The sequence below is a fragment of the Salmo trutta genome, chromosome 7, assembly GCF_901001165.1.
Source record: "Salmo trutta chromosome 7, fSalTru1.1, whole genome shotgun sequence".
Lineage (NCBI taxonomy): Eukaryota > Metazoa > Chordata > Actinopteri > Salmoniformes > Salmonidae > Salmo > Salmo trutta.
The window spans coordinates 25,088,591-25,116,048 of record NC_042963.1 but is presented as its reverse complement, the minus strand read 5'-3'; the positions used below and the strand labels follow the sequence as shown (position 1 = coordinate 25,116,048).

Genomic DNA, 27,458 nt, shown 5'->3' with positions numbered 1-27,458 from the left:
AGCAGGGGGAACAAAGTTTCAGACAAAACAAATTACATACACTAACACATCATTGAACAAAACTGCAGACACACATACAGTACAACAATTACATATTATGTAAAGAAACATGAATTTCACAAAAAATGGCTGTCCTAAAGACAATTACACTCTTCTATTATATTTACATCGATCAAGTGTTTAACTGGGGGCGGCAGGTAGCCTAGAGGTTAGAGCGTTGGGCCAGTAACTGAAAGTTTGCTAGGTCAAATCCCCGAGCTGACAAGGTAAACATCTGTCATTCTGCCCCTGAACAAGAACAGTTAACCCACTGTTTCTAGGCATCATTGTAAATAAGAATTTGTTCTTAACTGACGTTCCTAGCTACATTTTTTCATGTTCAGGAAAGAATTCCAGGACCACCGAGCTGAGTAACTAAAACTATTTCTTCTATGACCTGTTCTAATTCTTGATAGTGTTAAAAACAAATGAGAACGATATATACGTAATCAATATTTATTTAAAAATAACAGAGATAACGTGGCATTTTACCCAGTATGGCCTGTAAGTATTCCTGTAAGTATTCCTGTAAGGATCGACGCTGGGGACGAGAAGCAGGTACACGGAGTGAACATTTAATTAAACATGGTCATGGAACAGGACAAGGCAGCATCTGGACAGAATATAGGAGGGGCAATCAACATAGTGATGGAGTCCAGGTATGTCCAATGAAGCGCAGGTGCACATAACGATGGTGACAGGTGTGCCTAATGATAGGTAGTCTGGCGCCAAAGAGCGCCAGAGAGGGAGAGCGGGAGCAGGCATGACAGTACCCCCCCCCCCCAGGGGCGCCACCCAGCAGCCCACCTGGGTGAGCCTGACAGGCCGAGGCATGGGCGATGGACAAGCCGTCTGGGGCCGTAGAAGCCCAATGAACCGGCAGAGGCGTAGGGGCCTGGTGAGCCGGCTCAGGCGTGGGAGCCTGACGATCTGGCTGGGGCGTGAAATCCCGATGAGCCTAATGAGGCGTGGGAGCCTAACGAACCGGCTGAGGTGTGGGAGCCTGATGGCCGGCTGAAGCATGACGTGGGGGTGGGCGCCTGCCGAGCCCACCGAGGCAAGACAACCTCTCAAGCCAGCTAAGGCGCGTAAGCCTGACGAGCTAGCTGAAGCACCCCCGGTTCCCTCGGCTATAGCACCCAGACAGATACAGAAACATTTAATTACGTTGTTTATAAATATGGTGGCACCACCACCTCTGTCAAATCTATGTCATAGTCGTCGTAAGGATAGGACCAAGGCACAGCGGGTAAAGTGCTCATCTTCTTAATTTATTAGAAATAACACTTAAAAAAAAAACAGTCCCATAAGGTGCACAGACTATACAGGAAATAACCACCCACAAAACACAAGTGAAACAAACCTCAACTAAATATGGCCTCCAATTAGAGACAACAACAACCAGCTGTCTCTAATTGGAGGTCCTACCAAAAACCCAACATAGAAATAGAAAACTAGATTTAAACATAGAACCTAAACTAAAAACACTAAAACACAAAACAAACACCCCCTGCCACACCCTGACCAAACTACAATGACAAATAACCCCTTTTACTGGTCAGGACGTGACAATCTAAAAACATTATAAACAGTCAGAGACATGTCAGTATCCAGCACAGTCTTATTTAGCATGCTTCAGATATAACCAGAATCTCTAATTCAAGCATACTATGCTCAGTTGGTAACCCCCTTTTTGAAAATACCAATTGGCTAGCTTGAATTTGTATAGATACAAGATTGTCCAGAACTGTACCATTAGGAATTTCCTTTGAGCGAGGACTTGGATTAAAACAAGAGTCAGGGTTAACTGTTGCGGTTCTGCAGTATGATGATAATGCTTTTAATTTATGGTTAGAATTACCTGTGCGGAACACAGGATGTTGAAAAGTCAATGTCTCAGCGCAGCCTTGAGAAATGGGTCCAGGGTCCAGGCACCAAGATGATTTGGATGGACCCCATCTTCTCTGTAGAGCATTTTCTGTTTCCAAAAGGTGTCAAAGTAATCCACAAAAGTAACTCCAACAGAACTAGACTCCTAGACAGTCATGTAGCGCCAGCAACCTACTGAACATTTCACTGCCACGACTCAGTGATAGCACTGGTCCTGAAATAATTGGATCCTTGTTGGAGTCTTTCAGAGTTCCAATCAGTTCTTTAAAATCCTTCTAAAAACAGTAGGACACGGCCTAGTAATGTGCTGTACCCAAGACCTAGGATAGCTCAAGGTTTCTACCCCGGGAACCGAGATGTTTCTCACTATAGAACTGCTGATGATAACGGCTGGTGGAATGGTAGTTTTTGTGCCTTCCGCCAGCCGCAAAACCCATTATGGCTGATGAAGGAGCCGGTGCTTCAGACACCCTCGAGGTCCAGTGAGAGGAGGAGCTCGTCCGAGGCAAAATCTGAGACAGAATCCCTCTGGAAAGGAGTCCGGATAGGGGGACGATGGCGTGGGAATCTCCGAAGGCAAGAGGACCAGCGAGGACAGGGTTCAGGCACCAAGATGATTTGGATGGACCTTATCCGCTCTGTAGAGCTGTTCGGCAACTATCCAGTTGCCAAGCTTCCCAATGCCAAAGAAGCCCCATTCACCACAGGCTGCTTTCCTCCATTTGGCCTACGGTGGGTGACGTGCTTCCATGGTTGGACAGCAGGATTGGTGATAGTAACATTCGCTAAATCCACCAGAAGCAGGGAGTGCTTCTGGTGGAGTGGGAGTGGGAGGCTTAGGCGGGTAATTTAGTAAATTCACCGGAGGTTTGCGGGGGGTATGCTAGTTCTGAACGTCACATGCTAATGTAAAAAGCTGGTTTTTGATATAAATATGAACTTGATTGAACAAAACATGCATGTATTGTATAACATAATGTCCTAAGATTGTCTTCTGATGAAGATCATCAAAGGTTAGTGCTGCATTTAGCTGTGGTTTGGGTTTATGTGACATTATATGCTAGCTTGAAAAATGGGTGTCTGATTATTTCTGGCTGGGTACTCTGCTGACATAATCTAATGTTTTGCTTTCGTTGTAAAGCCTTTTTGAAATCGGACAATATGGTTAGATTAACGAGAGTCTTGTCTTTAAAATGCTGTAAAATAGTCATATGTTTGAGAAATTGAAGTAATAGCATTTCTAAGGTATTTGAATAACGCGCCACGGGATTCCACTGGCTGTTGAGTAGGTGGGACGCAAGCAGAGAGGTTAAAGTAGTTGGCAATATCCGTGGGTTTTGTGACATTCAAACAGTTTTAGAAACGTTAAGGTGTTTTCTATCCACAAGTATTAATTATATGCATATCCTAGCTTCTGAGTTTGAGTAGGAGGCCGTTTAAAATGGGCACATATTTTTTTCAAAAATTGCTGTAGCGCCCCCTATCATGGGCGTGCGTCAAGAGGATAAAGGAGCGTCTTGTCTTTAAAATGGTGTAAAATAGTCATATGTTTGAGAAATTGAAGTAATAGCATTTCGAAGGTATTTGAATATCGCGCCACTCGATTCCACTGGCTGTTGAGTAGGTGGGATGATTTCGTCCCACATACCCACCCTAGAGAGTTTAACTGACTTGCCTAGTTAAATAAAGGTCAAATAAAATCAAACTCCCTACCATCCAATCTCCGGTTGGCCACTCTAATCAAATCAAACTTTATTTGTCACATGCAAAGAATACAAAAAGTGTAGACCTTACCGTAAAATGCTTACTAACAAACGCTTAACCAACAGTTAAGTAAAAAGTAACACAATAATGAGGCTATATACAGAGGGTACCGGTACCGAGTCAATGTATGATTTAGTTGAGGTAATTTGTACATAGGTAGGTAGGGGTGAAGTGAAGTGACCAAGGAACTTGAAAATCTCGACCCGCTCCACTACAGCCCTGTCGATATTAATGGGGGCCTGTTCGGCCTACCTTTTCCTGTAGTCCACAATCAGCAATCAGTGATGTTGTTCAGTTACAAGTAAGTTGTTAATGCCTACAGTTTTCAAACGTGCCCTTTTGATTATCCTTTAAAAAAATTGTGCTAAGAGTTAGTTGGGTCATTCTATGAAAATGGTGGTTTTCCTGTCCCGGCCTTATTCACTAGGAAACCACTTAAAAGTGTGAGATAATGACACAATTTAATTGAAGTGTTTTATTATTAATAAACATATGTAAGACAGTTATATTGCAAAACATGTTTTATATATATTGTAGAGCACGGAGAAATTGTCTTGTCCCTCAGGTCAGGAGTCATGGTTTAGTGACAGATTTTGATTTTAAAAATATATTTTTCTCCTGCTTTAAATGTCATAATACAAAGGAAAGTATTATATTTATTTAGCGGACTACTTAAAAAACAAAAATATCAAATAAATATTAAAAATAATTTACAAGTAATAGCTGTCCCTCAATTTCATGTCACTGGTGTTAAAATGTATAAAAACTACCACTTTGAAAAAATGCAACATCCTTGCCAAATTCTTCCTAGGTTAAAGGTCCATTGTAAATATTCTTCAGACAGCGCAGGGATGCTGACCCACATCGCAGAGCAGTCTACCTTAAACAAAAACACCAAACGTACTTAAAGGATTTAGAGAGTCAAAAAACAAATAGAGTGAAGGATCTCACATAAAGAGAAAAAAGACAATAGCGAAGGAAATGATGGGTCAGACAGGTAAAACACAGAGAGATTGAGAGCAGGAACGACAGTGTTGACCCACCCATCCACTCCAGACAGTGAACCCAGTACTGCAAGGTCAGTATTAAGACAATGTGTCTGTAGGAAGACGTATGTACTCTGTATCTACAGAGTTACTTAAAGGGATAGTTCACCCAAATTATAAAATGACATATTTGTTTCCTAACCATGTATGCAGTCTATGGACAAGGTATAACAGCAAGCCATGCTTTTGTTTACCTGGCCACTGTTTCAAATGCTAATTCTTCTGCATTTGTGGCACAAAACCAAAGCATTGATTGCTGTCATACCTTGTCCATAGACTGCTTACACGGTAAGGAAACCAATATGTCATTTCGTAACTATCCCTTTAAGTAGGCCTATACAATATTTGTCACATGGCACAATAATTGATATGTACTGTTTTAACAAGCTATGAAGTTTTGTGGATAGGCGTGAATTGCGTGACAGAGTAGGAAATTATTTGTCATAAAAAAATATTGCTAATAAATTGATCAAATTTGTTTGAAATAATCTTATGTTTGTCATTGGTTTCACATTGTGTCACTGGTGTGGCATATTGGTGTTCTGGCATCAGAGTTGCCCAATTTAATTAAATATGTTTTTTGAATCTACCTAACTGTTGCTACATTCATTAGTAAACATTTTAAGGATATGATCATTCCATTTTGATGACTCAACCTAAATTATTCCTAATGTTTAAAAAACTAAACAATAGTATAAATGGAAAAATGGCAAACATTATAACTTTACACATGCATGTTAAAAGTAAATTATTACTAATCCAAACAATTTCGTAGTATTTACATGAACCTTTTCTCCCTTTGATTATATATGCAAATTAAATACTGAAATTACATTCTAGAAAGCCTGAATTGTCATCTAAAATATAGGTAACCAGTGACAAAAAGGCAGCACAAGCATTTTTTACGTAATGTAGTAAAAATCTCAAAAATATGTAATGCTGTCATTTACGCTGATTTACAATGTTAAGGAGTTAACTATTATCTGACTATAAGTTTTGATTTAAAAAAAAGTAACATTTGTAAAAGTTGGCTGTTCAAAAATTCACCATTTTCATAGAATGACCCAGTTGTGAAAGTTATGATATTAGCTTCAAAGCGAAAAAGAATCTCTTGACAAAATCTCTTAACGAGACAAACCTGTATGAATAATTAAGCAATAAGACACGAGTAGGTGTGGTATATGGCCAATATACCATGACTAAGGGTTGTTCTTATGCACAACACACCACGGAGTGCCTGGACACAGCCCTTAGCCGTGGTATATTGGCCATATACCACAAACCCCCGAGGTGCCTTGCTGCCATAATGAAATGGTTACCAACATAATTAGAGCAGTAAAAATAAATGTTTTGTCATACCCATGGTATACGGTCTGATATACCATGGCTGTCAGCCAATCAGCATTCAGAGCTCGAACCACCCAGTTTATAATGTCTGTTAGGGGTCGATGAAAAGGGAAAATAGAAAGAGAGACAAAGAGAGAGATATAAATATATAAAAATGGCAAGAGAGAGAACAGCGCCTACATCTTTGGGGACTAAAGTGACATTTCTGACATTTCCTTTTGTTATTACGTCATGTTAATTTTTCAATTAGTTTTCAATTAGATTTCTTCTGTTCCCTCTGCTCAGGGCACACAGTGTTGTTTTGTGTCAACTGTTGCTATGAAACCTCTCCATTACTACTACGAAGCATATCTGTTGTTACTATGAAAACTACATTTCTCCATCTCAGATCCCAACTCAGGGCCCAGCTCAGAGAAGCAGAGCCCCATGACCCAGAAACACAGCCCCCAGGCACAGCCCAGCCCTGTAGCCACCCAGCCCAGCCAAGGAGCCTCCCAGGCAGGCCCAGCACCACCAACAGCCCAGCCAGGCCAAGTACCAGCAGTAGACACCCAGCCGGCCCCAGGAGCAGCCGCCCAGCCCAACCCGCCAGGGGCCCAGCAGAGCCAGGTCGCCCAGCCGCCCAGTCACCCTCCCCCACTCTACCTCCACGATGGAAGGTATGTAGAGAGAGAGAGTAATGCTTGACTCTATCTGTCAGTGACAGTCATTATTGTCACAAGTCACAACTACAGTTATTAGGATGCTTCTCCTATGCAGTTTGGACATGGTGTTTTGTGTGTGTGTGTGTGTGTGTGTGTGTGTGTGTGCATGACGGATTGTGTGAGGGTGGATTTTGGTTGTGTGTACATGTGTGTGGGGGGCATATGCTAAGATTGTGGAGGTTTGTATACATTTACAGATGTGTGTGTGTGTGTGTGTGTGTGTGTGTGTGTGTGTGTGTGTGTGTGTGTGTGTGTGTGTGTGTGTGTGTGTGTGCATGCATGTGTGTGTTGTTTGAGCAGGCTGCAGTATAATATTGCATGCTATAAACTTCAGCAGGTGACAGGTAAGCAGTCTCAGTCTCTCTCTTTCTCTCTCGCTCTCTCTCTCTGCTCGGTTGTGTAACACACCACTTAACTGATGCCAAAGTGAGTAATTAACCTTTAGATATCCTCATTATAATACCTAGTGCCCAGCCGTAGGGTTACTATGTTCCCTGTCACACCCAGAGAGAGAACTGCCTTCGTGAAGGGTGGGCGTTTGTGTGTGTGTATCACACCCAAAGAGAGCGCTGCCTTTGTGATGTGTGTGTGTGCGCGCGCGCACCTGCCTTTACCTCCTGTCGTGGTCCGCCCAGACAGAACACACACAAAGTAATCCCTACACACCTCAGACTATGGCAGAGCTACACTCAAACACATCACGGCATTAGTCAAAGCTCTGGTTTTGATTCACCTCAACTCAACATCTTATTGCTTACTACTATTTATTGTGATGACTGAGGAAAACATGACTGTTTAAGGTTAGGAAAGTGATCCGGTTCTTGCTGCTGGCCTTGGCAATGAAGAGTGTGTGTGAAAGAGTGCCACCTACTGGTGATGGTCTCTGACAGAGGTGCCGGTTTAGTATAGGTACAAGACAGAAATGACCAGCAGGAGACAGATGCACAGCTCATACGTTTATTGCCACACCACACCGGACAGATGGCAGTACAAGAAGGAGATTGAATGTGAATAGTATAAGTGGTTTCTAAAACCGAGACAGAAATACACAGTGTATTACAATATGTTATATCAAATCAAATCAAAGTTTATATGTCATGTGCGCCGAATACAACAGGTGTAGACCTTACAGTGAAATGCTTACTTACAGGCTTTAACCAATAGTGCCAAAAAGATATTAGGTGAAAAATAGGTAAGTAAAGAAATAAAACAACATTAAAAAGACAGTTGAAAATAACAGTCACTCGTTAGTCAGGCTGATTGAGGTAGTATGTGCATGTAGATATGGTTAAAGTGACTATGCATATATGATGAACAGAGAGTAGCAGTAGAGTAAAAGAGGGGTTGGCGGGTGGTGGGTGGCGGGACACAATGCAGATAGCCCGGTTAGCCAATGTGCGGGAGCACTGGTTGGTCGGGCCAATTGAGGTGGTATGTACATGAATGTATAGTTAAAGTGACTATGCATATATGATAAACAGAGAGTAGCAGAAGCGTAAAAGAGGGGTTGGGGGGGCTCACAATGCAAATAGTCCGGGTAGCCATTTGATTACCTGTTCAGGAGTCTTATGGCTTGGGGGTAAAAACTGTTGAGAAGCCTTTTTGTCCTAGACTTGGCACTCCGATACCGCTTGCCATGCGGTAGTAGAGAGAACAGTCTATGACTGGGGTGGCTGGGGTCTTTGACAATTTTTAGGGCCTTCCTCTGACACCGCCTGGTGTAGAGGTCCTGGTTAGCAGTAAGGCTATAGGAATAGTAATGCTATGGTAGCAACATAGGCAGCAATAGAGGGTAATGGCATATATACAGCGATAAGATATTAACAAATGGCTAACAGGCTAAGCATAGCAACAGGGGCTATGTACAGGGGCTAGGCTAACAGGCCGACTAGCATTAACCAAACCGACTAGCACGCTAGGCTAGTAGGCAAAAGTATGGCTGTATAGACAATAGCAGCTAGAAGTAGCGTGCTAAATCAAATCAAATTTTATTTGTCACATGTGCCAAATATAACAGGTGCAGACTTTTACCATGAAATGCTTACTTACGAGCCATTTTCCAACAATGCAGAGTTAAAAAGTAAAGAAAATGTGCTAAATAAAAAAAGGAAATAGCATCACAATAAAATAACAATAACAATGCTATATACAAGGAGTACCGCTACCGAGTCAATGTGCAGGGGTACGAGGTCATTGAGGTAATATGCACATGTAGTTAGGGGTAAAAGTGACTAGGCAATCAGGACAATAAACAGAGTACAAGCAGTGTATGTTAAAGTGTGTCTATATATGTGTGTGTGTGTGTGTGTGTGTGTGTGTGTGTGTGTGTGTGTGCGTGCGTATGGCGTCAATATGCTTGTGTGTTTTGTGTTAGCGTATGTTTGTGTGTTTGTTTGTGTTGGATTGTCAATGTAGTATGTGTGAGTGTGTGGGTAGATTCCAGTAGGTACGCATTGAGCCATTGCAAGTGCAAAAAAAGGTGATCAATGCAAATAGTCCTGGTAGTCAGTCTTTGGTAGAAGCTGTTCAGGAGCCTTTTGATCTCAGATTGTGCTCCGGTATCGCTTGCCATGCGGTAGCAGAGAGAACAGTCTCTGACTTGGGGGGACTGGAGTCTTTCACCATTTTTAGGGCCTTCCTCTGACATTGTCTGGTATTAAGGTCCTGGATGGCAGGGAGCTCGGCCCCAGTGAAGTACTGCGCCGTACGCACTACCCTCTGTAGGTCCTTACGGTCAGACGCCAAGCAGTTGCCATACCAAGCAGTGATGCAGCCAGTCAAAATGGTCTCAATGGTGCAGCTGTAGAACCTTTTGAGGATCTGAGTGCCCATGCCAAATCTTCTCAGCCTCCTGGCGAAGAAACTTTGTTGTGCCCTCTTCACGACTGTATGGATGTGTTTGGACCATGATAGGTCCTTAGTAATGTGGACACTAAGGTCAAGGGAAGGGTGCCTATTGAAAGAGCTAGAGTCCCACAGTTTCTGGCTCTAACTCCCAGGGTTAGATAGAGGGTTAAAGTCTGAAGGTTTTGTGTGTGTGTTTGTGTGTGTGTGCACTACAAAGGGAGTAGGGTGCCATTTGGGACATAGACACTCAACCCTCTGTCTGTTGTCCACAGGTCAGAGGTGAAAGCCAGGCAGGATGTGAAACCAGACATCTGCCAGCCTCCGTTCACCGACTACCGGCAGCCCCCCGTCGACTACCGGCACCCTCCAGTGGCTGATTACCGACAGCCGCCCACGCTGGACTACCGGCACCCTCCTCCCCTCATCGACTACAGACAGCACTCGACATCACTCGCTGCACAGTTCCCTCTAGCACAGTTTCCCCCAGACTTCAGACCACAGGTAAGACTGAATATCCCAGACTTCCCTACTACAGTACACACCATACCATAGCCCAGAATTAGCCCAGAATTCCATAGTACAAACAACACTCAAAAGCTGCACAGCTTCCACTGGCACAGTTCCCCCAGACTTCAGACCACAGGTAAGACTACTACACATCAATGTTAAGACTACAAATCCCAGAATCCCCTTTAACAGACAACATTCAGTGGACAGTTGCATTTAGGGGTTCCCCCCAGACTTCAGACCACAGGTTAGACTGCCAATCCGGGTATCCCCTACTACACACCACAGGTAAGACAACATACCCCACAATCCCATATGACAGACATGTAAAACTACACATCCCAGATTACAGACAGGTTATTGGTTGGCTATGTATTGGCTTTAATGAATGTTGGTTCTTGGTTTTGTGTTGTGAACAGGACTTTGACTACTTCACGGTGGAGCTGGAGAAGAGTGTGAAGGGTTTTGGCTTCAGTATCCGTGGGGGGCGGGAGTACAAGATGGATCTGTTTGTGCTGCGGCTCGCCGAGGACGGGCCGGCCATCCGCAATGGCAGAATGAGGGTAAGTAACATCACTTCTTGTCCTGTCTGAAATGCAGCCACATTATTTTCCATCTCAATAGTGATGCAGTACTTCATACAGTATGACCTCTCTCAATGCTCATCCTGTCCCATCCTTACTTTCTCTTTTTAATCGCTTTGTCTCTCCTCTCTAACTCTCCCTCTCTCTATTTCTCTCTCTCCCCCTCTCCCCCTCTCTCTCTCTGTCTCTCTCAATCTCTGTCACTGCCTTTCCCCTCTATCTCTCACTCTCTCTCTCAGGTGGGGGATCAAATCATTGAGATAAATGGGGACAGTACCCGAGACATGACTCACGCCCGGGCCATCGAGTTGATCAAGGCGGGGGGGAGGCGGGTGAGACTGCTGCTGAAGAGAGGCACAGGACAGGTGCCTGAGTATGGTGGGTATCCTCCAAAAACACCTCCCATATTTATTTCTCTCTCTCACTCTTTCCTTCTCTTGCTCTATCAATTTATCTCTCTCTTTAATTACATTTTTCTCTCTCAGACTATCTTTTTGTCTCTTTCTTGCTCTTGTTATTTTAGTTAATTCTTGTTCAGTTTCTCTCTCTCTCTCTCTCTCTCTCTCTCACTCTCACACCACTGCAAATGTTACAACCATGATTAGGGCTGTTACGGTAACCAGCACAGTCACGAGTCATGACAGCAGTCAAATTTGACTTGAATGTTGAGTCACAGTAACTAGACTTCTCCAAAACTGCGCTCTGATGCAACTGATGGTCATTCATAGCCTACCAAATGTATTAACAGTCAGTCGCTAATGGCCTGGAACTCAGCGCTCTATTGTCCCTCAATGCAAATGCCATCAAAAATGTAATCAAACACTTCATGGGAGCCCTGCATTCAGAGTTTGAGTAGAATAGGATCAGCTGTTGCACAGGGAGAGCCACCTCCTCATAGCTGGTTCATGCATAGAATGAAATAAGTGTTCCTTTAAGCCCATGTTACACAACATTTTTATAGGCTATGCTATGCAAATGTGTGAGAAAACGGTTTTGGTGGCCTCTATTTCAAAGAGGAGGATCCCATAAGCTTTGTATAGGCTAGCCCTACTATGTTTATTTCTCAACTTTCCTAATTTTAAGCACATTGCTTCACTTTACAACCGGAGTAGCCTACCTGGCTGGCATGAATATGAACCATGGGAAAAGCGTCCTCCATTTTCTATTTAAGTGCATATAGATGAGGTCTTTAACAGGTGCATGAAAATGGCCCATTCTAAATCAAACTAATTTCACACATATTATTTAGTATATGTGTCAAGTCCTGACCAGTAAAAGGGGTTATTTGTTATTGTAGTTTGGTCAGGGCATGGCAGGGGTTGTTTGTTTTTTGTGTTTCTGGGTTTTTTGGGGTTATGTTCTATATTTCCTATTTCTATGTGCATATCTAGTTTTCTATTTCTATGTTGGGTTTTTGGCAATGCCCTTCAATTAGAGGCAGCTGGTTGTCATTGTCTCTAATTGGAAGCCATATTGAGTTGGGTTTGTTTTCACTTGTGTTTTGTGGGTGGTTATTTTCTGTATAGCCTGGGAGCCTGATGGAACTGTCTTTCGTCATTTGTTTATTTTGTTTAAGTGGTTTCTTTAAATAAATTAAGAAGATGAGCACTTGGTCCAATCCTGACGACGCCCGTGAGAATATGTAAAGACAAGATTAAATTGATAAAAGTCTGATGGGTGAGAATATTATCAAGTGCTTGACAAATTGTGAATGATAGACTGATGAAGTGTGTGCAGCCTGTGCAAGAAACAGTCTTTTTTCAAATCATCATTAGAGTCGCACCATACAGTTGCATAAATAACTCTGAATTAAGCATATAGGAGAAACTGTTTCAAATGATCACTTGTCTAACCGCTCAACACAGAATAGTGCGCACTCCATCGGAAATCATTTAAGAAAAATATCCTTTCTATTTTATTCAGCTATTTTCAGTTGTATTCTTCTTACTATAAAATAATATAAATAATGCTACGGGAATTATAAGCAAATCTTATCTGCTGAATGTTAGGCCCTGTAGCCCACAGCAACATGGCATAGCCAGATCAGGGCCTAACATAAGGACAACTCAGAATATGCTAGTCTGTTCTTCTGAAATAGGATACATTTTCTTCATATCATGTTTCTTTAGACCTGCCTAAAATATGTAATTTATTGTGATGGTGTAGGCTATATTAAATGGATTTGAGACTTTTTAAAATGTAGATTTTCCAAAAGGTCTTCATCAGTGGCTTGTAGGTTATGCGTGGAGGCCGGAGATGCTAAAAGTGTTTATGTTAATTAGTGGTCAATTACCATGAGACCGGCTGACAAAATTGTATGACCGCCACAGCCCTAACCATGATGTTTGCTATAAACAGCAGATAATAACTCACATTTTTCATAACTACCTGCTCTTACTGCTGCTGCTCTGTGGAACCTGAAATCCATATTAACTGATACAACAAAAGCTTTAGCTAATTCAATCTGCTTCCATAACCCGACATTCAAGCAGCATCTACTTTATGTGTGCTCTTTTGTCAATATTCTTCTGTCCTCTGTATTTCTCTCAAGTATAACCCATGCCCAGTCTTCTGCCGATGCTTTCTGCGTATCAAGCTATACTTTGTGAGCTAACAGTTGTGAAAGGGTCTAATTTTAACCCCTGCTTTAACTCTAATGATTGGTATAGACTTTTACTCCCCTTCCCTTAGGAATGGTACCTTCCAACCTCTCCATGTGCATGAAAAGTGACACACTAAGTTCCCCCTATTTCTTCCTAATGGGCCACTCTAAAGACACGGTTCGTGAAAAGCTGCATGTCTTTCTCTCCATTCTGACTCTAATTTAAACCTGTTTGTGTTTGTGTGCGTGTGTGAGTTTGTGCAAGTGTGTGTGTGCGGGCATGTATCCTATGTGTGTGCATGCTGGCGTGTGTGCGTATATCCTACATGTGTGTGTATGCACGTGTGTGTGTCTGTCACTGCATGTGTCTCTGCATCAGTGTGTATGGTAATATCAGTTTTTTTCTGTTGAGACAATCAGGCATGTGCTTGGTTCTGGTGGTCTCGGTAGAAAAAACAATCAGGTCTGAAGAGGACCACCACCACGGTTGAGTGTGCAGTGATGTGCACTCTCAGTAGAGTGAAACTGCTCTCAGTGTTGGCCAGGGCCGTCCTCACATATGCACACACACCTCTTTACTCACAGAAAGTTACTCTTGTCACACACAGTGTGCATCCAAAATGGCACCCGCATTACCGCATAGGGCTCTGGTAAAAACGTAGTGCATTATATAGGGGATAGGGTGCCATTTGGGATGCTGGCATAATGATCTATATCTATATAGTCCTGACTGTCCTGGTGATGATATTGTAGCTGTATGTGTGTGAACAGAGATCTGGGTGTGGATGAAGATACATTTTCTATCTTTATCATTATCTATTCATAGGCAAAACGACCAGCTGTGTGTGTGTGTGTGTGTGGGTGTGTGTGTACTTGCCTGCATGTGTGTGTGCCTGTCACTGCGTATCAACCTGTAGTGTGAGTCTCCTCCTCTTTCAGTAGACAGTGCCTCCCCCTGGGATGCCATTCCTCCAGCCCTCTCTGCCCTGCAGGAAGTGACCCTTGACCCCCAGCAGCCATCCACCTCATCTTTCTTATCCCATCCAGCCTTCACCCCAAACTCCCCCCACCAGCTCCTTCTAGAGGCCACACCGCGTATGGCAGCCCATTCTCCAGACCCCAGCGCCACGAAAGGGGCTACAGGTGGCAGGTGCACCCAGCCCAGGGGCACCGTCCGTGGGCAAAGAACCCTGCAGTGGCCTGAGAAGTTGGAGGGGGGACCCTGAGAGCCCCAACCTCCGCCGCAGCCCCCCAAAGCTACATGGAGGTCTGAGGAGAGAGAGCAGCAGCACACACCCACGCAAGATCCAAACACCATCGCTTGGCTCTGGGACTCTTCCTACCTGAGTGTGAGTCTGAACGGAGGCAGTTGGGACCGTGGGGAGGGACGCGTGAACCTCCATGAGAGGCTTGAGCTGAGAGGTCTTCAGCGAAGGGATGAGGAAGGGGCTCTGCCGCCTCCCTCAAACCATGGACGGCTCTGCAGGAAGGAGTACAGCCACCTTCCTAGGGCCCAGGGAAGCCACCTGGGGGTGACAGACTGCCCGGCACCCTGAGGTCCTGGGACCTACACTGTCAGGAGGGAAAACGGATCCAGATCAGACTGGTTTACATTGGCTCAGACTGGATTCTGACTGGGTTGGACTGGCTGGCTGTACATAGGCTCCCAAGTCCAACTTACCACTCACACCATCAGATGCCAGAGGGATCTTTTATTTTCTCTCTCTCTCTCTCTCTCTCTCTCTCTCTCTCTCTCTCTCTCTCTCTCTCTCTCTCTCTCTCTCTCTCTCTCTCTCTCTCTCTCTCTCTCTCTCTCTCTCTCTCTCTCTCTCTCTCTCTCTCTCTCTCTCTCTCTCTCTCTCTCTCTCTCTCTCTCTGAAATCAAAAAGTTGTTTTTTTCATGTTGTTCCCTCTTTCACGATAATTATACCCATTACCTTCAAAACCAAAGGACATATTACAGCTGGTGTGTAAACAAAAAGAGGACTCGCTCAACTCAACACTTTTGTCTAGGTAGCCATTTTGAAACCTGATGATACAAATCCCATTGCTATCCCACTAGGCTCTTTGCGTCTGAGCCAAGGTGAGCTATCGACATGTTCCTTGTTTCACCAGTCATCTCCATCAGACCTAAAATGGATGGTCAGTTTCAACCACTGATGGGATGACACTTATCTAAAGAGAGATTGGAATATTGAGGTCGTTTGCCTATCGTTTAACTTTCTGTCCAATGGAGAGAATGATGAGATTATAGAACTGAGTGAGACGGAGGGAGGGATGTTAATTTAAAATCCTTCTGAAAGGTGAACCTTTTTGGACAGAGCTCTGTCGACAAGACATCATACATGTCTATTGATATATCGTACATACTGTAAATGTACAAATGTGAAAAATATGTACACTTGGTCATCTCCCAAAAATATGCCTAGTGTTTCTTTTTATGCATTGTTGTAGTAACATTTTAGAAGAACATTAAAAAAACAGATATGGGGACCATATTTTAAGATTCATATTTCCAGGGCCTTTAATTATATACTACATATTAAAGACTCTGTGTGTAGTCAGCTGACAAGGGACTAGAGTGATGCAGGTCACATACCCCTGTTCAAACACTACGTGCATCAACCAATGGTTGCGTGCCACGTCATGGACTGTGTCATTGACTGACAGATTGCAGTAGCATATGATGCAGTTAGCTGATCCGTAAAATACCAATCCAGGCATCGTAAAATCTGGCCGATGTCAGCAACGCCTGTGCAGAGGAGTCGACCCTCGGTGGTCTTGTGCATGAACCACCATCATCAAACAGGGACTCAAAATTCTTCTAGAAGTAGAATGTAGAACGGACATCCTCACTGGGTATAGGTAACTGCCTAAATAAAGGAAACACCAACATAACGTGTCTTAATAGGGAATTGGGCCACGACGAGCCAGAACAGCTTCAATGCACATTGGCATAGATTCTACCAGAAATTCCATAATTTGGTGTTTTGTTGATGTTGGTGGAAAACGCTGTCTCAGGCATCGCTCTGGAATCTCCCACAAGTGTTCAATTGGGTTGACATCTGGTGACTAAGACGGCCATGACATATGGTTTACATCATTATCATGCTCATCAAACCATTCAGTGACCACTCGTGCCCTGATGTTGGGCCAAATGGCCAAATTACTGGCCTGCCCAACATTTTTATACATGACAATTAGCATAATGTGATGTTAACTGCTTAATTAACTCAGGAACCACACCTGTGTGGAAGCACCTGCTTTCTATATACTTTGTATCCCTCATTTACTCAAGTGTTTTCATTATTTCGCAGTTACCTGTAGCTAACAGTTGTGTATTTGTGTAATTTAGTTTTGTCGAATGGAACTAAAAATTGTCCATTATTGAGTCAAATGGAACTTTCAAGGTGTTTAAATCCATTGTTTAGGAACTCTGTGAGTCATAATACACACCGTTTATCAATCAGTCATGCAATCAGTCATGTTCATAGAAATAAACAATCTAGATTCTATTTCCATGGTCATGTTTAGATGGGCTATGTATCAGCAGCACGTGAAACAGAGAACTCTAGCTGCCCATTCTATATTTCCCATTTCTATGCCTTTTACTGTGCTACATGAACCACACCACTGTGGGAGGGGAGGCATATGAGTCATTGAGGAGCAGAAGGATACATGGGATACGAGATGGGGCTGAGTGCCTTACTGAAAGTAGAGCAGAGCTGTTAACCTGGCGATCACTAGCGGGGGTTTTTGCATGAGGGAGCAGAATGCAAAACTGGTTTGAGAGATTACAGTATACTGTACAGTACACATATCAGACAGCACGTCATACAGTAAGTGGCTAGTGCGAAGGTGTAAGCCAACTGACTCTGTTTGGCCAGAATACATTTTGAAACATCCCAAATTTACAGTGCCACAAAATATTTATGAAAAGTCTGACTTCTATAGCCTACTAGCTTTGTCAACATCTCATGGGTGCCTAAATAAATTGTTTGAGTAAAGTGGACTTTGGGCTTTCCTATGGGGATGATGTATAGCCTGTAGCAGAGGCTAGCCGTAGACATGTAGAGCCCTCCATGTTTGCACCAAACATTAGGACTCATATCGTATTTCTCTCAATGCAGATTCACTAGACTGAGTGCAGTGTTCCAGTCCAGATGATAAACATGTGATTTCTATGCTATTTTTTTTTACTGAAACTGGTCGTGTTCCAAGCCACCCAATGAATTGCATCCACCCATGGTTGTGTGCCACATTATAGACTGTGCAGTCGGGCGTCAGACTGCTTTATTGTAGTATGTGGTTAGGTGATATGTTAAACACCTCTCCAGTCATTGTGAGATCTGGCATGTGTCTCCAATGTAGTCAGCTAGGAACGCGGACGATATCACTCAGCCTTCTGTGTACCACTTGAGGCTGTCCCCTGCCTGCCTGTTGTGAGTGATTTTGTATACAGAAAAAAAGATGACTAATGATAAATCTGAAGGATGACATGTTCATGCATCTCCCATTAAGCTCAGTATACCTGTGTCGTCTTAACCATGTATAATCCACCCTGTATAGCTGTATTCTTACAAAATATGGTTTACTGCACCATTGATACTGTAGTTTCAAAGACCGAAGTGAACAACTATTTTTATGAAAATGTGGCAGTACTGATATAACATTTTGGAAAAAAATGGCTACCTAAAGATATTCTGAAATACTGTCAAATAAACTCGACATGGTGTAAAGTACTCCTTTTTGGATGTCTGTGTGGGTTTTTAATGTCTGAATGTGCTTAAAATTGTCATATGTATCAATTAAGTTCAATTTAAATTATCCATGTAATAATTGGCCCATAGACTGTTTAAAATGGATTGGCCACATTGTGTTATGGAAGGATATGTCTCAAAGGCTCCATCTAGTGCAGAAGACTTGCAGAAAGCCCACATTATATTGCAAATAAACACAGATGATCAGTTTTAAAAGATGCAGTCTAGGAGCTGTAAAAAGTTAAATTCTAAATACATTGTACCATTTACTTTGGTTTAAATTTTACCATAACGTTGTAGAAATTTACTTCAGATGCATTTTAGTAGCATTACACACACTGTATTGTGTTTCTCTTCCTGTCCGCAAGATGGCGGTCTAAGCTGAATGAATGGCTGTTGGTGTTTTTTTTTTTATATTTTATTTTTGCATTTTTCAATTAAGAACATTCAAAACAAAAATGAAAATATATTAGACAACAATAAAACAAAGTGACAATAACCTTACAAGACAACAGGTGAGTGTAAAAATGTATATATAAATATTATATATACACTGCTCAAAAGAATAAAGGGAACACTTAAACAACACAATGTAACTCCAAGTCAATCACACTTCTGTGAAATCAAACTGTCCACTTAGGAAGCAACACTGATTGACAATAAATTTCACATGCTGTTGTGCAAATGGAATAGACAACAGGTGGAAATTATAGGCAATTAGCAAGACACCCCCAATAAAGGAGTGGTTCTGCAGGTGGACCACAGATCACTTCTCAGTTCCTATGCTTCCTGGCTGATGTTTTTGTCACTTTTGAATGCTGGCGGTGCTTTCACTCTAGTGGTAGCATGAGACGGAGTCTACAACCCACACAAGTGGCTCAGGTAGTGCAGCTCATCCAGGATGGCACATCAATGCAAGCTGTGGCAAGAAGGTTTGCTGTGTCTGTCAGCGTAGTGTCCAGAGCATGGAGGTGCTACCAGGAGACAGGCAAGTACATCAGGAGACGTGGAGGAGGCCGTAGGAGGGCAACAACCCAGCAGCAGGACCGCTACCTCCGCCTTTGTGCAAGGAGGAGCACTGCCAGAACCCTGCAAAATGACCTCCAGCAGGCCACAAAGGTGCATGTGTCTGCTCAAACGGTCAGAAACAGACTCCATGAGGGTGGTATGAGGGCCCGACGTCCACAGGTGGGGGTTGTGCTTACAGCCCAACACCGAGCAGGATGTTTGGCATTTGCCAGAGAACACCAAGATTGGCAAATTCGCCACTGGCGCCCTGTGCTCTTCACAAATGAAAGCAGGTTCACAGTGAGCACGTGACAGACGTGACAGAGTCTGGAGACGCCGTGGAGAACGTTCTGCTGCCTGCAACATCCTCCAGCATGACCGGTTTGGCGGTGGGTCAGTCATGGTGTGGGGTGGCATTTCTTTGAGGGGCGGCACAGCCCTCCATGTGCTCGCCAGAGGTAGCCTGACTGCCATTAGGTACCGAGATGAGATCCTCAGACCCCTTGTGAGACCATATGCTGGTGCGGTTGGCCCTGGGTTCCTCCTAATGCAAGACAATGCTAGACCTCATGTGGCTGGAGTGTGTCAGCAGTTCCTGCAAGAGGAAGGCATTAATGCTATGGACTGGCCCGCCCGTTCCCCAGACCTGAATCCAATTGAGCACATCTGGGACATCATGTCTCGCTCCATCCACCAACGCCACGTTGCACCACAGACTGTCCAGGAGTTGGCGGATGCTTTAGTCCAGGTCTGGGAGGAGATCCCTCAGGAGACCATCCGCCACCTCATCAGGAGCATACACAGGCGTTGTAGGGAGGCCATACAGGCACGTGGAGGCCACACACACTACTGAGCCTCATTTTGACTTGTTTTAAGGACATTACATCAAAGTTGGATCAGCCTGTAGTGTGGTTTTCCACTTTAATTTTGAGTGTGACTCCAAATCCAGACCATGGGTTGATAAATTGGATTTCCATTGATTATTTTTGTGTGATTTTGTTGTCAGCACTTTCCACTATGTAAAGAAAAAAGTATTTAATAAGATTATTTAATTCATTCAGATCTAGGATGTGTTATTTTAGTGTTCCCTTTATTTTTTGGAGCAGTATATATATATACAAAAATACAATAAATAAAAGTCATAATAAAAAAATGAGACACTGATCATATGGGCACCTGCCGTAGGCTACATATTATACATTAAGTGTGAAACATTACGTGAGGATTATATAGAGATTAAATCAATGTGATGTGAGGGGACGGGAGGGGAGATTCTCCATATAATCAATAAAAGTTTGCCAAATTCTGTAAAATGTCTAACTTATTCCTTAAAACTTCTTGGAGCTATGTGGGACGTTAGCGTGCCACCCGTGGCGCACCCTATCAACAGCAGGTGCATTTCAAGAGCGGCAAATTTGAAACCAAATAAATGTCAAAATTCAAATTTCTCAAACACACAACTAACTTACAGCCTTTGAAAGATAAACATCTTCTTAATCTAACCACGTTGTCCGATTTCAAAAAGGTTTTACGGGGAAAGCATAAAGTTAGGTTATGTTAGGAGAGTACATTGATAATAGCTGTGTGTAATGCATTGTCGATTCAAAGACAGGCGTCACCAAAACCATAAAATCAGCTAAAATTATGCACTAACCTTTTACAATCTCCATCAGATGACACTCCTAGGACATTATGTTAGACAATGCATGCATTTTTAGTTCTATCAAGTTCATATTTATATCTAAAAACAGCGTTTTACTATGGCGTTGATGTTCAGGAAATCGATTCCCTCCAATACCGGCAGTCAAGTCATGACAACAAAATAATTAATTAATATTAGAAAACATTGGTAAAATATTATATTGTCATTCAAAGAATTATAGATTTACATCTCTTGAACGCAATGGACTTGCCAGATTTAAAATTAACCTTACTGGGAAATCACACTTTGCAATAATCTGAGCACTGCGCCAGAAAAATACGCATTGCGATACAGACTAACCGCCATGTTGGAGAGATCTAAAATCGAAAATACTATGTAAATAATCCATTACCTTTGATTCTCTTCATCAGATGTCACTTCCAAAGAATCCCAGGTCCATAACGAATGTAGTTTTGTTCAAAAAAGCTCATAATTTATGTCCAAAAAGCTCCGTGTTGTTAGCACATGATCTAAGCCAGCCGGACTTCACTTCACTTCACGAACAGAAAAAATATATTTACGTTCGTTCAAACATGTCAAACGTTGTATCGCATAAATCATTAGTGCCTTTTTTAACCAGAACATGAATAAAATTCAAGGCGGACGATTGGGTTCTCTTTTAAAACGTATTGGAACGAGAGTACCCAACATGAACTCGCACGCCAGGTGTCTAATCGGCCATCACCGTTCCAAGGCTCTTGTTCGGTCAGATCTCACAGTATAAGACTCAAAACACTTTGTAAAGGCTGGTGACATCTAGTGGAAGCAATAGGAAGTGCCAAAACATTCATCAGCCCCTTTGTTTTTCAATGGCATAGGCTTAAAGTCAATTCAACACATCAGGTATCCACTTCCTGTCAGAATCTGTCTCAGGGTTTTGCCTGCCAAATGAGTTCTGTTATACTCACAGACACCATTCAAACAGTTTTAGAAACTTTAGGGTGTTTTCTATCCATATATAATAAGTATATGCATATTCTAGTTACTGGGTAGGATTAGTAACCAGATTAAATCGGGTACATTTTTTTATCCAGCCGTGAAAATACTGCCCCCTAGCCCCAACAGGTTAAGGGGTGGTCAAAGGAGTGCTTGGGCAAATGCATAAGGGTTTCCGTCGGTGCGACTACGGTGGAGAGTCCAGACCAAGTCTCTACCGTGCACATTCCCTCAGAGTATGCCGATTTGGCTATCGCCTTCAGTAAAACGAAGGCGACTCAATTACCACCTCATCGACGAGGAGACTGTGCGATAGATCTCCAGGTAGGCGCTGCACTTCCCCGTAGTCACGTGTATCCCTTGTCTCAGGAGGAGACGGTGGCTATGGAAACATATGTCACTGAGTCCTTGAGGCAGGGATACATCCAGCCATCTAACTCCCCCGTCTCCTCAAGCTTCTTCTTTGTGAACAAGAAGGAGGGGGGTTTGCGCCCGTGCATTGACTATAGAGGTCTAAATGCCATCACGGTGGGTTTCAGTTACCCGCTGCCTCTCATCGCTTCGGCGATAGAGTAATTTCACGGGGCGCACTTCTTCACGAAGTTAGATCTCAGGAGTGCATACAATCGGGTGCGTGTCCGAGGGGGAGACGAGTGGAAAACAGCATTTAGTATCACATCTGGCCATTATGAGTACCTCGTCATGCCATATGGGTTAAAGAATGCTCCCGCCGTCTTTCAATCCTTTGTGAACGATGTTCTCCGGGACCTGCTCGGTCAGGGTGTGGTGGTATACATCGATGATATTCTGATTTACTCCGCCACACGAGCCGAGCATGTGTCTCTGGTTCGTAAAGTGCTTGGACGACTGGTGGAGCATGACCTATACGTCAAGGCGGAGAAATGTGAGTTTTCCAAACCAGACGTCTCTTTCCTGGGATATCGCATTTCCACGTCCGGGGTGGAGATGGAATATGACCGCATTTCGGCCGTGCGTAATTGGCCGACTCCCACCCCGGTGAGGGAGGTGCAGCGATTCTTGGGTTTTGCCAACTACTACCGGAGGTTTATCCGGGGTTTTGGGCAGGTGGCGGCTCCCATTACCTCACTGATGAAGGGGGGCCCGGTGCGGCTGCGGTGGTCGGTGGAGGCGGACTGGCCCTTTAGTCGGCTGAAGGCTCTGTTCACCGATGCACCGCTGTTGGCGCATCCGGATCCCTCTTTGCCATTCATAGTAGAGGTGGATGCGTCCGAGGCTGGGGTGGGAGCTGTGCTATCACAACGCTCGGGCGCGCCACCGAAGCTTCGCCCCTGCGCTTTCATATGTAGTCCCCCGATGGGGGACGTATCAGATATTAAACTGATAAGAACAGATTTTCTTTTTTTAGAATTTTTTTTTTTATTACGTACTATGCCATTCATTCTTTACAAAATCATACCTTTCATACAAAATCAATATAATGGCATTATTAAATTACAAAACAAAACAAAAACCCCAAAACAAAACTCAGGGGAGCATCATCCCTCCCCGTCATCCTATAAACTACCTTTCCCTATCTCCCCGTCCCTAATCTAAAATAACCCTAGCCCTAATCCCCCTTCCACCTCTCCCGGGCAGCATGCTGCCCCCACTTCCTCTCCTCCGTCTTCATCCTCCCCCTCAGATCTCCTTCCACCCTCCACCCCCCAATCTCTCCCTGTCTTAACCATGTTCTGCCTGGCTTCCCACAGCCCCCGCTTAAAGAGGCTCATGAGAAGCCAGAGCAGAAACCTATCCCTATCCGTCCCCCTCGCTCTCCCTACACCTCTCCATTTTAAAATGGAGGGAACTAGAGAACAGTCAGGTGTGATGTCATCATCATTAATTATAGCAACAACAGAACATAGAAATGTCCAGAGCAATTCATCAAGAGCAGGTGGGAGTTCCAAACGTCACCCTATTCACTAGATAGTGCATTACTTTTGACCCGGGCCAGTAGTGCACTATCTAGGGACTAGGTTGCCATTTTGGACAAGTCTTAGAAATGACCCAACAATTCATTAACAGCAGGAGAAACATAATATTATGATTAATTCGTGTGATGAGTAAATAGTGCATTGCTGTCATAAAACTCTGTCTGTCTGTCTGTTTGACCTTGGTGATGCAGCGCTGTGCTCTGTCTCCCCTCTGTCTGTCCTCTCTCTTTGTCCTCTCGCTTTGTCCTCTGGTCTGGTCTTGTATAATGTCCACCAGGCAGGTTCCAGGTCCTGACCCCTCTCAGGGCTGTAGATCATCCCCATCAGTTCATTAAGGAGACCTGAGCGTCCTTCAGTGACAGGAGAGGTCAGTATGGAGGTCTGAGGCACAAGGGGAAAGGGGAATGTGATGTTTCTTTGGACCTGCTAGTACTCCAGTATTCCTCCAAGGCCAGGGCTGGTCTGGGTTTGAGTGAGGAGGAACAGCTTATAAAGGTTCCCATTTCATCTTCCTGTTTCTCTATCATTTTAAGAGAACATACAAAGCATCATTGTTCCATCAGTGGTTGTGATAATAATATTACTACGACATATAATAGTCAACAAAAAACAAAAAAACATCCTCAAGCCAAACAGATGAAAAACAAGTAAGGCTAATGAAGAGGAAAGGGGGGCCAAAGGGGGCCAAAGAGAATGTGGGTGTGTGTAAGAGAGGACAACCAAACTGAAGAGATCCAGGATCATAGTGAGAACGTAGCCAGTCTGTTCCAGTTTCAGCTGACATCTCTACAGACAGACGTCCAGGGAGAGTTATATCTGTAGCCACAGAAAGGCACCGGGCTGTGGTCAGGGTGTGGGCAGGGTGTGGGCAGTGTTTTTTGCATGGTCATGATCTCTGCCATAAAATCAGAATATAGAATACAGACTTTCCATGGAGCCCTTTCAGATTCTTACGTGGAAGGTACTGCAAAACAGAGACAAAACCGACAGAAAAACATGGTAAGGAACAACACAATGAACAACTATCATGACCTGAATAACCTCTCTAGGGTATGTGCGACGAAATCGTCCCACCTACTCAACAGCCAGTGGAATCCCATGGCGCGTTATTCAAATACCTTAGAAATGCTATTACTTCAATTTCTCAAACATATGACTATTTTACACCATTTTAAAGACAAGACTCTCATTAATCTAACCACACTGTCCAATTTCAAAAAGGCTTTACAACGAAAGCAAAACATTAGATTATGTCAGCAGAGAACACAGCCAGAAATAATCAGACACTCATTTTTCAAGCTAGCATATAATGTCACATAAACCCAAACCACAGCTAAATGCAGCACTAACCTTTGATCTTCATCAGATGACACTCCTAGGACAAAAAAAAACATTTACGTTCAGAGTGGAGCAAACATGATTTAGAATTGTTTTTATGGAAAACTGTTTATTTCTGTATTTCTCTGACACTTGTTGAAAATTGTCCAGTGTTCCTATCATCTAGTTCCAACAGTACTCCAAAAATTGTACATACAGAGTGCAACAAAAATTATTTAGACTTTTTTTATGGGAAACTGTTTATTTCTGTATTTCATTGTTGAAACTTGTTGAAAATTGTCCACAGTGTTCCGATCATCAAGATCCAACAGTACTCCAAAAATTGAACGTTCAGAGTGCAGCAAACATGATTTAGAACTTTTTAATGGAAAACTATTTATTTCTGTATTTCATTGTTGAAACTTGTTGAATATTGTCAACAGTGTTCCGATCATCTAGTTCAAATAGTACTCCAAAAATTTTACGTACAGAGTGCAGCAAACATGATTTAGAATTTTTTTATGGAATATTGTTAATTTCTGTATTTCACTGTTGACACTTGTTGAAAATTGTCCAGTGTTCCTATCATCTAATTCCAACAGTACTCCAAAAATGGAATGTTCAGAGTGCAACAAACATGATTTAGAACTTTTTATGGAAAACTGTTTATTTCTGTATTTCATTGTTGAAACTTGTTGAAAATTGTTCACAGTGTTCCTTTCATCTAGATCCAATTGTACTCCAAAAATTGAATGTTCAGAGTGCAGCAAACATGACTTTGATATTTTTTAAATGGGACACTTTTTTTCTGTATTTCATTGTTGAAACTTGTTGAAAATTGTCCAGTGTTCCGATCATCTAGTTCAAATAGTACTGCAAAAATTGTATGTACAGAGTGCATCAAACATGAATTAGATGTTGTTTATGGAAAACTGTTTATTTCTGTATTTCATTGTTGAAACATGTTGAAAATTGTCCACAGTGTTCCGATCATCTAGTTCAAACAGTACTCCGAATATTTAACGTTCAGAGTGCAACAAACATGATTTAGACCTTTTTAATGGAAAAATTTTATTTCTGTATTTCACTGTTGACACTTGTTGAAAATTGTCCACAGTGTTCCTGTCATCTAGTTCAAACAGTACTCCAAAAATGGTATGTACAAAATGCATCAAACATGATTTATACTTTTTTTATGGAAAACTGTTTATTTCTGTATTTCATTGTTGAAACTTGTTAACTTCTTGGGGCTATGTGGGACGTTAGCGTGCCACCCGTGGCGCACCCTATCAACAGCAGGTGCATTTCAAGAGCGGCAAATTTGAAACCAAATAAATGTCAAAATTCAAATTTCTCAAACATACAACTAACTTACAGCCTTTGAAAGATAAACATCTTCTTAATCTAACCACGTTTACCGATTTCAAAAAGGTTTTACGGGGAAAGCATAAAGTTAGGTTATGTTAGGAGAGTACATTGACAATAGCTGTGTGTAATGTATTGTCGATTCAAAGACAGGCGTCACCAAAACCATAAAATCAGCTAAAATTATGCACTAACCTTTTACAATCTCCATCAGATGACACTCCTAGGAGATTATGTTAGACAATGCATGCATTTTTAGTTCTATCAAGTTCATATTTATATCTAAAAACAGCGTTTTACTATGGCGTTGATGTTCAGGAAATCGATTCCCTCCAATACCGGCAGTCAAGTCATGACAACAAAATAATTAATTAATATTAGAAAACATTGGTAAAATATTATATTGTCATTCAAAGAATTATAGATTTACATCTCTTGAACGCAATCGACTTGCCAGATTTAAAATTAACCTTACTGGGAAATCACACTTTGCAATAATCTGAGCACTGCGCCCAGAAAAATACGCATTGCGATACAGACTAACCGCCATGTTGGAGAGATCTAAAATCGAAAATACTATGTAAATAATCCATTACCTTTGATTCTCTTCATCAGATGTCACTTCCAAAGAATCCCAGGTCCATAACGAATGTAGTTTTGTTCAAAAAAGCTCATAATTTATGTCCAAAAAGCTCCGTGTTGTTAGCACATGATCTAAGCCAGCCGGACTTCACTTCACGAACTGAAAAAATATATTTACGTTCGTTCAAACATGTCAAACGTTGTATAGCTTAAATCATTAGTGCCTTTTTTAACCAGAACATGAATAAAATTCAAGGCGGACGATTGGGATCTCTTTTAAAACGTTTCGGAACGAGAGTACCCACCATCAACTCGTGCGCCAGGGGTCTAATCGGCCATCACCGTTCCAAGTCTCTCATTCGGTCAGATCTCACAGTATAAGACTCAAAACACTTTGTAAAGGCTGGTGACATCTAGTGGAAGCCATAGGAAGTGCCAAAACATTCCTCAGCCCCTTTGTTTTTCAATGGCATAGGCTTAAAGTCAATTCAACACATCAGGTA

The 27,458-nt window shown here is 42.7% G+C and overlaps 1 protein-coding gene and 1 pseudogene across 12 annotated transcripts in view; one reads left to right on the top strand and one right to left on the bottom strand.

Moving 5' to 3' along the window:
- The window catches only part of LOC115197173 (membrane-associated guanylate kinase, WW and PDZ domain-containing protein 2), a 268,454-nt gene extending 253,361 nt beyond the window's left edge, over nt 1–15,093 (top strand). For 5 of the 12 annotated variants that reach the window (XM_029758463.1, XM_029758461.1, XM_029758462.1 and 2 more), the window contains exons 17-21: nt 6,475–6,745; nt 9,910–10,138; nt 10,564–10,707; nt 10,968–11,106; nt 14,273–15,093. In XM_029758463.1, the coding sequence (XP_029614323.1) occupies nt 6,475–6,745; nt 9,910–10,138; nt 10,564–10,707; nt 10,968–11,106; nt 14,273–14,556 (1,067 nt within the window). In that variant the 3' untranslated portion in view covers nt 14,557–15,093. Of the gene's footprint in view, nt 1–6,474; nt 6,746–9,909; nt 10,139–10,563; nt 10,708–10,967; nt 12,012–13,397; nt 13,588–14,269 lie in introns of those variants that run through there. The other 7 variants (XM_029758473.1, XM_029758466.1, XM_029758469.1 and 4 more) reach the window with 6 other exon arrangements.
- A 7,970-nt stretch (nt 15,094–23,063) lies between these two features.
- On the bottom strand, nt 23,064–23,110 carry LOC115197822 (uncharacterized; annotated as a pseudogene).
- Nucleotides 23,111–27,458: the final 4,348 nt, after the last annotated feature.